The 12,480-nt window shown below is 34.0% G+C and overlaps 1 protein-coding gene across 2 annotated transcripts in view; it reads left to right on the top strand.

Annotated features, from left to right (window-relative positions):
* The first annotated feature begins 575 nt into the window (after positions 1-575).
* Positions 576-12,480, top strand: part of LOC140764160 (probable LRR receptor-like serine/threonine-protein kinase At1g06840) — a 34,323-nt gene continuing 22,418 nt past the window's right edge. Inside the window, exons 1-16 of one of the 2 annotated variants that reach the window (XM_073102563.1) lie at positions 576-834; positions 1,478-1,648; positions 2,362-2,512; positions 3,927-3,998; positions 4,110-4,181; positions 6,288-6,431; positions 6,510-6,581; positions 6,717-6,788; positions 7,447-7,521; positions 8,091-8,159; positions 8,287-8,355; positions 8,515-8,586; positions 8,830-8,916; positions 8,994-9,062; positions 9,332-9,822; positions 11,342-11,497. In XM_073102563.1, the coding sequence (XP_072958664.1) occupies positions 1,549-1,648; positions 2,362-2,512; positions 3,927-3,998; positions 4,110-4,181; positions 6,288-6,431; positions 6,510-6,581; positions 6,717-6,788; positions 7,447-7,521; positions 8,091-8,159; positions 8,287-8,355; positions 8,515-8,586; positions 8,830-8,916; positions 8,994-9,062; positions 9,332-9,822; positions 11,342-11,497 (1,771 nt within the window). In that variant the 5' untranslated portion in view covers positions 576-834; positions 1,478-1,548. Of the gene's footprint in view, positions 835-893; positions 1,037-1,477; positions 1,649-2,361; positions 2,513-3,926; positions 3,999-4,109; positions 4,182-6,287; positions 6,432-6,509; positions 6,582-6,716; positions 6,789-7,446; positions 7,522-8,090; positions 8,160-8,286; positions 8,356-8,514; positions 8,587-8,829; positions 8,917-8,993; positions 9,063-9,331; positions 9,823-11,341; positions 11,498-12,480 lie in introns of those variants that run through there. The other variant, XM_073102565.1, reaches the window with a different exon arrangement.

The following is a 12,480-nucleotide window of genomic DNA, read 5'->3' as shown; positions in this document are numbered from 1 at the left end:
TTTTTCTTTCAGGTATTTTTAAAAGTTAGGGTACTTATATTACAACAGAGTGCATTCAATTTACATAATAAATGCATATAAAAGCCCAGATTTATTATTTTAAGCTTTTTAAAATATCGACTAAAATATTAATATTCTCTTTGGAATTTTCATACCCAATATTTTGATCATTATATTATTTTATATTTCCTTGAATTCCAATTTATGCGGCTTAATATTAGCTACTACTGACTGCATTATTTCTATAATAATAATAGTGAAAGGATATTGTTGGAAACATAGTGAACTTTGAAAGAGAAATTTTGACCTTTCCGCGTTTAAATCATCACCTGACTAGTTAACCGGGGTGGTTTTTGATATTTTAGTAAAAATATAAGGGCTAAATTAAAAAGATGTGATAAATAAAAACCCTGCATTTAAGTATATGATAAATAAAACCTCCAAATGCTGAAAAATAACAAGCATCGTTCTGAGGAATGGAATAAAAAATAGAATAAAATTTTATTTAAAAAAATAAATAAAGAAAGATTCTTTATTTACTCCGCTCCCGGCATCCTCTATCCCCGCCCGTACTCAAAAGTATCGCCAAAATCCACCAACCAAACTACCAAAGAAGTCAGTCGCGCTTCGCTCATAGAGCGGACAAATATCTGGTCGCAGAAGAGGATGTCTCTTTCCGACCGGGTCAATCGATCCTCACAGAAGCCATCGCGTTCGCGACCTCGTCGTCTCGATCCACCGCCAATCCGCTTCTTTTCTAGAGTTTATTTGTTGTTTCTTGTCCCAAGATCCCGGTTCTTGAGCGCTTCACGAAGTTCGAGGAGTTCGAGGGTCGTAAGTACCTCGAGTTCTTGATATATTCATGCGCTCTGTTTTGTTTTCCCGAGTTTCTTGGGTTACTTGATGTACTAGTCTGTAGTTTTCTTCGTTTCTATGTGTTACTGGGATCGAGAATGCTTATATTTTTAGCAGGGGTTTCAATTAACTGCCGTCCTTTTCATCAAGTGGTATAGAGTTTTCATCAAAATTTGATCACGTGAGTTCGTAGATTTTCTTGATTTGAGTTGTTTGTCTTTTTGCCTGAGTTCTTGGGGTTTTTAATGTAGTTACCTGGGTGGGTTTAAGTTATTTTTGTTTTAACCAAAAAAAAAAAGGTTCAGGGTAACGGCATCATGAGTTTTAGATGAGCGATTTCTGCTTATTAAATAAATATGTGATTTATGTTATGTCAGATTGCTGGGCATTTTAATATGTAGAAGAATTTCTTGTCCAGCAAGCGCTGACTTGATGAGTATGTAAATTTTTTTCATCGAAACTTAGCTTTTGCCAACTTGAACATGTTCCGGAGCACCTTCTTTGAGAACTTTAGACTTGTTTGGCTTTTGCAACAGTACATTTGTGGCATAATTGATAATTTTTAATTTGTAATGTCATTCTTGAATATTTTAGAACAGATTGTCATGCTTTACTTTGGCAGGAGGTGGATTTTTGTCAGCAGAGAAATTCCATCACTGAATATATAAAGTTGCTTTCGATATTGCCCCCGGGATGTGGGTGTATAAGCATGCATTATTTTTGGCCGTTCTTGCTGTATTATCTTCTTATCATTTGCAGCTCACTAGAGCACAAATCACTGATCCATCAGAAGGTGAATTTTTGGATGCTAAATTTATGCTATACTACCATGTTTCAGTTTGGCTGTTCTCTTTATTATTTAGCAAATGCCAAATTTTAATCCTTAGAAGAGGGAAAAGGACTCTAGGGCCTCTTTTGGCACCATATGATTTTGGTACTGAATATTTTGAAGGTGCATATTTTTCTCTTGAACAAAGTTGAAATTTTGACATTGTCTGGGAATGTGATAAGCTGGATTCATTTTGTCGTGGTTTAAAGTATAAAACTTTCTGTCAACAGATGTTTTTAATTTTTTATACATGCAGATCCTAGTATCCTACTAAACCAATTTTTTTTTCTTTAAAACTTATTAGTAGTTGAAATGTTAAATAACTTTGTTTGAGATCCTTTTCTGACTTTTTAATGTTACGCTTAGCTTTCTCTTGATATTTCAAGGACAGATTATGTTGGAAGAATAGTTAAATCCAGGTGTGAATAGACCATGGAGGCATGGACATTTTAAGTCTATGCACGGGATAGATTTTTAGGAATATGACCTTAATAAGTTTCTCTTAAAAGCACATGAAGACTCGTCTTTATTTTTCTTATATAAATCTACCTTGGCTTCTGAGATCTGAAAGTGGAAGTTACAGGTGTTATTACATATTTGCATGTGATAATTTTTCATATGCTCTATCACTTATTTCTTTATGGATATTTTTAATAAATCGTCTACATTGTACGCAGTTAGTGCATTGAAGGCCATTGGAAGCAGTTTAGTAGATCCTTTGAGAAAACTCAAGAATTGGGAAAGTGGAGATCCATGCATGACAAATTGGACCGGGGTTCTTTGTTATAATTCTACATTAAATGACGGTTACCTGCATGTACAAGAACTGTATGACCAAAGCTTATGATCCTTTATTCCTTTTCTTTTAAAGTTTCATTTCTGCAAGTTCTTGTGAATGTTTGTACAACAAAAAGGTCACTTGTTGCATGGAGCGACGAATTAATTTGACATCCTTTTGCAGTTCTTTCCTTGGTCAATAAATATTTCTTGATTTTCTAAGTATTCCTTTTTTATGATACATTGTAATTTTAGACATATTTATTAATAGCTACAGTTATGTGGTTCCACTTTTCTCTGAATTAGTAAAACAATGGTCAGTACGTCATTTTGATTTGTCATGTACGTACTCTGCTGAAGTACTTACTATTTAGAACAAGGCAAACATTAAGAGTAATTAAGTGGTGGGCTATATCTCTGATAAAGTACATAACTTACTTGAGAAGCACTATAGCTCAGAGTTCTTTTTTCTTTAACTTTCATATCTGCGAGATGTGGCTTTGAACAAGGACAATCTAACCTTATTGGCTCATTGATTCAATTATACCTATTAGATAAGACAAATCCCTTAGTCAAAAGTTTTCTCTTTTCCCTTGACTGTTTCCTTGTCTAGAGGAACTTTTGCAGCAATTGCATTTGGTTTCCATGGGGCCTAAAATTAGTTGAGAAAGTACTTCCTTCACCAGTTGGAGCAATCTTCTTCATGTTCTGTATGGATCTTCTATATTAACCCCATGATGCCCCCCTAAGAATGGAGTTATTTGATGGATCTGACATGTTGCAAAACCTTGACTACAATCATATTATCTATACTCAACTACTGTAACACTGAGACTTGTGTAGCAGCATGCTCCATCTTGCTTGTTGTCTAAACTCTAAAGAAAACTAACTCTACATATTGCCCTGTTAAATTGGGATCTGTTACAGAATCTCTGGTTACATCTGTTAAGCTTGAGTATTTTTTTGAAGAAATAAAGAAATTATGCTAATCCATCTTTGGTAAATTCCTTGGATATCAGTTCTGTTCAGTTATCTAAATAGCTAAAGATGAGGATAGTACAATGAACATATATGTAGAATTTATTTTTAGAATAATTTTGGCAAACAGGGAGAATTCATAGACAACATGATACTCTGATAGTTGATTATTATGGAAGCACATATGAAGTAAAAAAAGAAGGTGCAGCATGTGTGATGAAAAGTTGTACAGACAGATTATGCTTAATAAACCATTTCTTTCTAAAGTGACATCTGTTTGTTGCTTTTGATATATTATTTTCTTTTGAATCTATATTAGTAGATAAAGTCTCGGGTAAACCATATCTTTGGCAATTGTTGAATAAGACTTGCATAGAGGATCTACTCCAGTCAAGCTGTTGAAATGTGATACCTACAAAAAATTAATATAGCATCTGGCATATTCTTTTTACATTTCAAAGTTTTACCATGAGTTTTCTCTCCTCAGGCAGCTTATAAGGATGAATCTGTCAGGAAACTTAGCTCCTGAGCTTGGTAATCTATCTTATATGAAAATATTGTAAGTGAAAATTTTGAGGTTAATAGTTGGATACTGTTATTTTTTAAGTTTTTGACTATGAACAAGTGCAGTTAATTTGAGGTGTCTGATTGAATTTTATTCTTTTTGAAGGGATGTTATGTGGAATAGCATAAACGGAAGCATACCAAAGGAAATTGGCAAGATTACTTCTCTGGAACTCTTGTAAGTTGAAACCGTAGTTTAAGCACATAGAAATGTTACTTGATTGGACAGCATAATCCACATATATACTATATCTCACGCTCAGCAAATTGTGGTTTTTACTCTATGACATCATATCCATGCTTCATGAGGTGATTTAGAGTCTAGAATAATCATCCATCTTTGCTTCAGGGCTCACAAATATTAGATTATTAGTGTGGAAGCATCAACTTTGTCACTCAAGTGCTATAACTATGCAAACCAATTTACTTGTCTCATTAGAGAAACAAGGCTAGACTATAGTATGACTGGTTAAGCTTATAAATATATGATTTGGAAAAGTTAGTGTTTAAACACAAGCATTTACATTTGTGTTACTTTAGGAAAATAATATTTGTTGATAAGGACTATAGGATATTAATATGAATGCAGATTATGCCTCTGATTGCTTGACTAGGTTATTTTAATTCTTCATTATGTTGCTTTCAGGTATTTCTTAGAGAAACTAGCAAATTATTATGATTGAAAAATTCTAAGATGAATATGCAAGTGAATGAATGGACGAATGAAGGCTAATATTTGGTTTTGACTTTTAGGTTAGTTTAGTTGGATGAAGCTCCATAGAATTATCCCTCATTGAAATACCAGAGCATGCTTTCTTCTTTTATAAGGTGCAAGTCATAATGTCATGCTTTCTTCTTTTATAAGGTGCGAGTCATAATGTTAAAGAAAATTTTGATCAGTGGAATATATGCAGAACTGCAGATTCCTACTTAAATATTCTTTCGGAAATAAGGCTCGAAATTAGTCTGGTTCTTAGTTGTGTCAGACTATTTGAATTTTGATTTTAGTCTAAAGTTTTAAAGTTGAAATGGGAAAAAGTAAGATAATTACAGAATTAAGAAGGTCAAGATGCATCATGGTGTTTGAGAGTTTTATTTGATGCAAACCCCAAAAAGTAGAAACTTTATTAAAATTTCTCAGATCTTGTGTGTGCTCTCATGAGTACAAGGCAACCAGATTTTGGACATAGGGTTATGAACTACGACAATATAGTACATACTGGCCAACACATTCCATATTGACAAAATGCTGGCATGTGGCACGTGAGGTGACTACGACATTCCTCACTGCAGTGGTGGGTTGCCTTTGGGCAGCTGATCTTTGATTCTGTCAGTATGGCCATTATGGGTCATCTGCAAGATGTGAATCATCACAATGGATCGCCACTTTTTAGGCAGTCATACAGACTGCCACTTGCCCACAGGCATGATGACCCGTGACTTGATACCCTAGTTGCTACCTCTGTAAGAACAAAACGTGAATAAGTTATTGATTCTTGAGACAAGCCTTCTTTTACTTAACAGGAGTGCTTTTAATCTGTACTAATATAATAATTCGTGCATTCATGTTGAACGGGAAAATTATTATTATTTTTTTACATTTTTTGAGTAATAAAAGAAATTTCTTTCTTTTGCATTTCCTACAAAAAAGGGTGTCTTTGTGAATTACTAACATGGGGTCTTGTTATCATGGAGTCACTGGAGCCAATGTTTTTATTGAAAACCCAAACGCTTCCGAATTTCTGTAGGAAAGCCCTCGATCTGAATCTGGAAAATGGTTAAAGGCATGCTGAATTTTTCAAGATATAAGTAGCTTCCTTTCTTTACTTCAGTAAATGATATTTCAAATGTTCCTCAGAATAACTAAGTATTCATACTAACATTGAGGTTTGCTTTAGAGTGTTAAACTTCAAAATTTCAAGCCTGTCAAAACTAGACTAGGAAATAGTACAGTTCTTTTACTGAAAACTTGTGAAAACAATGATAACTAGACAAAGATGGAATCTATGGAGTTGATCTATGTTCCTTAGTTTTATATCTCACGAAGAATTAAATATCGTATTGGACCCTTAATTCTTAAGGGTTAATGTAAATCTTGTCATTTGAAATATGCAACATTGGCATCTCCTGTTAAGAATAGCAACTAAATTTGCTAACTGAACATGTCTTTTAAAGCTGACTTCTTTGTCATGGTTGTCGTGAGTATGACTGTCATATTGCCATGCTTTTTTATCTTGTAACATAATCTTGACTTATATGTAAGTGCTGTGATGCTCTGTTGCAGGCTCGTAAATGGTAACAAACTATCTGGTTCTCTACCTGAAGAGATCGGCTATCTTCCTAACTTGAACAGAATTCAGATTGATCAGAACAAGATATCAGGACCGATACCTAAATCATTTGCGTTCTTGAACAAAACAAAACATTTGTGAGTAGAACTTGGTTAAATAGTCATTTAGTTGGAAATAAGTTATATTAACTATTTTACCTCGATATTCCCCTTCAGCCACATGAACAACAATTCACTAAGTGGACAAATTCCGCCTGAGTTGTCCAGATTACCAGCACTTCTTCACCTGTAAGTTCCATCAGCTTCTGATTCTGTTTTTGCTCACATGTTTGCATGGATTGTTGTGATTAAAATGGTTATATATTATCTTTACTGAACTCTCTTTTGATGTTTCTTATGGACATTGTAACTTGTGACTCACAGGTTGTTGGACAACAATAACCTATCTGGCTATCTTCCTTCAGAGTTGTCAAAGCTTCCAAATTTACTCATTCTGTATGTACCATCTTCTATTTGCATAGTTTTGAAGTTCCACTTAAATTGTGAACTATGATTGCTATATTAGATGCTGCTGCTAATTTTAAAAAATAAATGAAAAACTGATGGAATTAGTGATCCTGCCATCTTTGTCACATTCGTTAAACCAAGCTTGGTCATTTAATGAATTAGTTGGCAGGTTGACCCCTTTTTAAACTAGAACGGCCATTATGCTTAACCTGGACTCACTAGTATTTAATTCAGGAAGTCAAGTTTGTATGTCAATGTCAAGGATGGATGACCTTATTCTGCCAAGCATATGAGCAAAAGGTCCTTTTGGCAATATCAGTCACCCATTTTTTCTAGGTCTGCATCTGCTAGTTACTCAGCTCTGAAATAGCATTTCAGGACTCTACACATCTCTCAATTTAATTCATGGTTCAAGACATAGGACCATGTTTAGTTCCCCTAATACAAATAGCATCAGTTTCTGTAATCAATGTTTCTAGAGTATTTGCCCTATGGTTGGCACAATGCTTAAGTTCATGGGAAAATGAAAATAAGAATGGCATCTTAATTATTTACATCTCTACATGTGCTTATTGTGTTTTCCTATATTTAAAACTTAAACATTCATTTTGTGTCTAATGAATTTTCTTTTCAAACTGTTTTGCAGTCAACTAGATGGTAATAACTTCAGTGGGAGTTCAATTCCATCTTCTTACAGCAATATGACTAAACTATTGAAATTGTAAGTTCATTTTCCTTTGAGCTACTGGCTTCTCACTGGCCAGTGCTTCTTATAATTTATTACAGTGAACAATGTGTACATAATTCTGGAAACATTGAGGTCTTCCTCGCATTTGTGCTACTTCCCTGCTGCCATAACTGGTCGAAGGACATTTGGAAGTTTAACTTTGCTTGGTTTCCATTTTCACTTTATTTGTAAAAATGCATTGCTTTGTCTCTTTAAGGTACTCATTAATGGTTTTGACTTGTCAGGCACTCTATATGGTCATGAATTATGAATGGCCTGCTGTAGTTTGAGTAAATGTCATCTGCATTCATTTATACATAATCTGGCTTGTTGCAGAAATTATGTGAAACTTATTTTTCGAAATAACAATTAGTAATTGCAGCATTGTTCAATTTTTTGGTTCAAGTTAGTGCATGTATGTGTCTGTGTGAGCACGCGTGTTCCTGCATGCATGAGTGCATGTTGCAATTGTCAATTAACTGCTTAAGGCCATCAATGGTTTTGTAAAGTTGGAGTGTCTAGAGATATAATAGCTATTAGAACGGTTTATTTTGGTCTATCAGGAGTTTGAGGAACTGCAGCTTACAAGGAACTGTCCCAGATCTTAGTGGAATACCCCAACTTGGCTACTTGTAAGTGTCACTTCTACCTTTATTTATGACTTTACATGCAGGTGGAAAATTTTTGTGGCTTCCTTTTACTTTGCAAAGTTTGTTTTTTTGGTTAGAATCTGACTGTATAATGATTTTGATATTTCAGAGATCTTAGCTGGAACCAGTTGACAGGATCCATACCGTCAAACAAACTTTCAAATAATATTACTACCATGTATGTTCCAAAGCAATTTTCATACATTGTCGTAAACTGCTAGTATAGAAACCGTGTTTATGTTCTAAAGACTATTTTACTACGACTAGCACGTAGGTTTGACATAAAAATTACATGAGGCCTTTAATTTTGCTGCTTCTTGACTTGGTATTTGTGCAGTGACCTTTCCAACAACTTTCTTAATGGATCCATCCCTTCAAACTTCTCAGGGCTCCCTAAGCTCCAGAGATTGTAAGCACGTTCTTTTTGTGTTTATCATTGCAGCTATAAAGTTAATAATCTTCTTTTTATTTTCGTCTTGCTGGACAGATTGTCTTACTGCTGGAAAGAGTTATCCATGTTTTTTTTGTCATCTCTACTTTGTCCGATTTTATTTAACTCAGTATCTGTAGGATCAATATCATAAGACACAAGCATTATTAGTTGAACAATCTGTTGCACTACAGTTAAATTCAGAAATCCACCATTTTGCAGGTCACTTGGCAACAATAAACTGAATGGTTCTGTTCCATCCAATGTCTGGCAGAATATTGAATTCACCGGGAACAGAAGTCTCATCTTGTAAGACCTAATGTCAAGAACATTTCTGTTTTTATTGAGAATTATCTACTTATAATTATGCTGGAATTATTTTGCAGGGATTTCCAGAATAATTCTCTGTCAGATTTGTCAAGTTCTCTCAATCCTCCTGCAAATGTTACCATCATGTATGCATTTTTTTTACCTTTATTATTGTACTAGGATTGATTATTTTACTAACCTTTTGCACATAATAACAATAATTTGGTTTATGGATCACTATTGACGAAGATATTATGGAATATATATCTTCATCCATCATTTACTTCTCAAGGCTTCCATTTCACATATCTGTCATAGGCATACTCATATTCTTCACATATTTTCCATATCCTCTTATATTTTCTCAAGACTTCCATGTCACATATCTGTCATGATAACCTACTGTAACATTCAGGTTATATGGGAACCCTGTATGTGCAAATGCAAACCAACTTAATATAGTCTTCTACTGTCAGCCAGAAAGTATACAGCTGATTGGAGGCTCAGCAAGCTCCAAGACAAGTTGCCAAGCATGCCCTAATGATTTGGATTATGAGTACAACCCATCATCTCCTTTAGTATGCTTTTGCGCTGTGCCACTTGGGGTTGGGTATCGACTAAAAAGTCCAGGTTTCACAGATTTTCGTCCATATTACTATGATTTTGAGGAGTACCTAACAGATGGCCTTACAATTTCACTCTATCAATTGAGAATCGATTCGTTCATCTGGGAAGAAGGTCCAAGATTGCGGATAACCTTCAAGTTATTTCCAAACAATACAAGTTTATTTAATTCAAGCGAAGTGCTGCGAATCAAAAGCATGTTTACCGGATGGTTAATTCCAGATTCAGATATATTTGGACCATACGAGCTTATGAACTTCAATTTGGGATCTTACGGAGAAGGTATGTTATGAAGACTAATTTTCCAAACATGATGATGAAGGATTAATCCACTAACTCAACACACTCACATGCAAAGCTAATGGACTTAGTCATTTCCATTTTTAAGTTGAAGTTATAATCTTTTAACTGTTCTATGATAAAATTTTCAGTTCGCAATCAAACTCAGGATCTCAAATATGAAAAGTTTAGTGAAAATTATACTTTATAGTCAACCCATCTATTAAGCTAGGGGACTGTTCGGGTATCTTGTGAAATCAAGAGATGTAGTATAATAAATTTCAGATGATAAAGAAGAAATAGACAAAGTTCAAGGTTAAACCTTCAAAAGCGGAAAACAATTACTCTTTTATTTTTGATTATTGTGAAGCTCAAGAGAGTGAGTTATAGTCAACACATCTGTTAAGCTAGGGGACAGTTGGGGTATCTTGTAAAGCCAAGAATGTCAAATAATAAATTTTGGATGATAAAGAAGAATTCGACAAAGTTTAAGGTAAATACTTCAAAAAGATGAAACAATTACTCATTCAATTTTGATTTTTATGATGCTCAAGTGAAGGAGTTCATTTGGAGTAGTTATGACACTTTATTACGTGAACTAAGTATTGGGCCTTAATGCAAATACAATGAAAAGAGTATTTTACAAAAACTATAGACATCTATCTACTCTTTCTTGCTCTCTCCCTCTGTCCCAACCAACATACTGAATGGACTGTTAATTTTACGAATCCAACTTTAACGCTCTCTAACTTAATATGTCAGAATTTATCTAAATATGACAGCCTCTCACATATTTAAAGAGACACGACTTCTTTTTTTCTATCTTCTCTTATGTCTTCTGCTCAAAGTTTATTGGGATCTATGAGACCTACTTACCTCTTTTGTGATGTCTATGTTTTGTTTACCTGATATTGAGCCTCTAGCGTGCTACTACAAATTGATTGATGTTATAAAGTTTATCTTTAACTAATTAATGTAAAGATGGATAATAATTTGGAGCTCCATATGTTTCTGTCATTTAATGGTTGATCTCGGATGATATCACACTGGATTGTCGATCACAGGTTCTGTATGCTGCAACTTTATGATTTAGGAAGTCTAGATGCTCATGTTTTGCTTGTTATCTTTATTCTCTACTATTGCCGCCAGAACTTAATAATATCGACAAATTAGCATTTAATAATGAAATCTATGAAGCTAGAACTGACTTCATAGGAATGTCTACTCTTGGATGCATTGAAGTGATATTCATTGGATTATTGGCTGTAGCATATAAAACTCAACCATACATCAAGTAGACAGTCATTATATTCTTGTTTTTCTTTTATTTTTTGGGGCAAAATCTTTGCACATAATTCTTTGAAGTGTGAGGTTGTCTACTACTATGCAATTTCATTTGATAACAGGTTCAATAGCTATTTGACTTATTTCCAAATTTACCAAACTTGTGATGCTTTTGAGCTGGCACTGTCATATGACAATATGAACTAATGGTCTCCATTTTCTTATTTTATTGCTGTAGAGATATCAAATACCTCAAAATCCAAGCTAAGCACAGGTGCTACTGTTGGCATTATTTTGGGAGCAGTTGCTGCTGCAGCTAGCTTATCTGCTGTTGTTACAATTATTATAATGAGAAAGAACTCAAGATATCGTGGGGCTTCGAAGAAACGCTCTTGTAAGACCTGGGACTCAATTTAAGAATTAAGTAACACGTCAAAGTTATGCATTATGATAAATATTAAGAACTTCTTTAGTTGATGAAAGGTTCACATGCCAGTTCTTTATTTATGGATGAGTGGGGATTTTTACATGGAAGAAACAGGCATTTTCCCTCAATTGCAGTTTTATCCATAGCTAGAAGCATCACATAATCCTAATAAATTATACTCATAAAAGAAACCCATATCTTGCATCAGTCAGGATAGTGTTGTTTTTTCATCTTGGTCATATATCTCACCTCTTTCTTGATCAAATTCACATAAATTGATTTTAGTTTTGTTAGTTTTGTACTTTTTATCCATCAATACAGAGGTGTGGATATTGAAATAGGGAGTGCCTTTAGAGTAAGGAGACCAAAACTAGTGGAAGTAGTAGGACACATAAAATGATAAAACACTTACTTTGTTATATATAAAAGATAAAAACTACCGTTCTCTAATAACATGCTCTTAGAGTTGTCAGTGAATTTATATGATATGAGAACAGAGGTATTGAATTGACATCTTGCCATGCTTATCTGTCATTTAAGATAAAAAGCCCTCTGGTCAACAGTCAAAGAACCTAGCACTTAATAGTGCTATTTGGAAGAATAGGACCCATATATCTACCCCAAATAGTTGTGACAAGTGGCTTCTTGTTGTAGAAGTATTTAATTTTTTATATATCATCCTGAAATATTTTTAGAGTGTCAAAACTCAAAAGCAGTATTAGATATGAATTGTTTGATAATTATCTTTGTCATCATATGGTAAGTTTATTATAGATAGTTGTTGTGCAAATTTGTATGTGTTGTAGTGCGACATTGTGCACTGTAAAAAAAAGGTGCAGTATTGAGTATCATATCAATTCTACATGGTATTGCATTTTCTGAAGATTAACTCATTTCTCCATGAAACAATATAAGTTTTAACCCTATAATATGTTCAGGGAGAAAAGAGG

The sequence above is a fragment of the Typha angustifolia genome, chromosome 8, assembly GCF_048772165.1.
Source record: "Typha angustifolia cultivar Huaian chromosome 8, ASM4877216v1, whole genome shotgun sequence".
Taxonomy (NCBI): domain Eukaryota; kingdom Viridiplantae; phylum Streptophyta; class Magnoliopsida; order Poales; family Typhaceae; genus Typha; species Typha angustifolia.
Note: the sequence above shows the minus strand (reverse complement) of the source record. Positions and strands in the feature narration are given on the sequence as shown.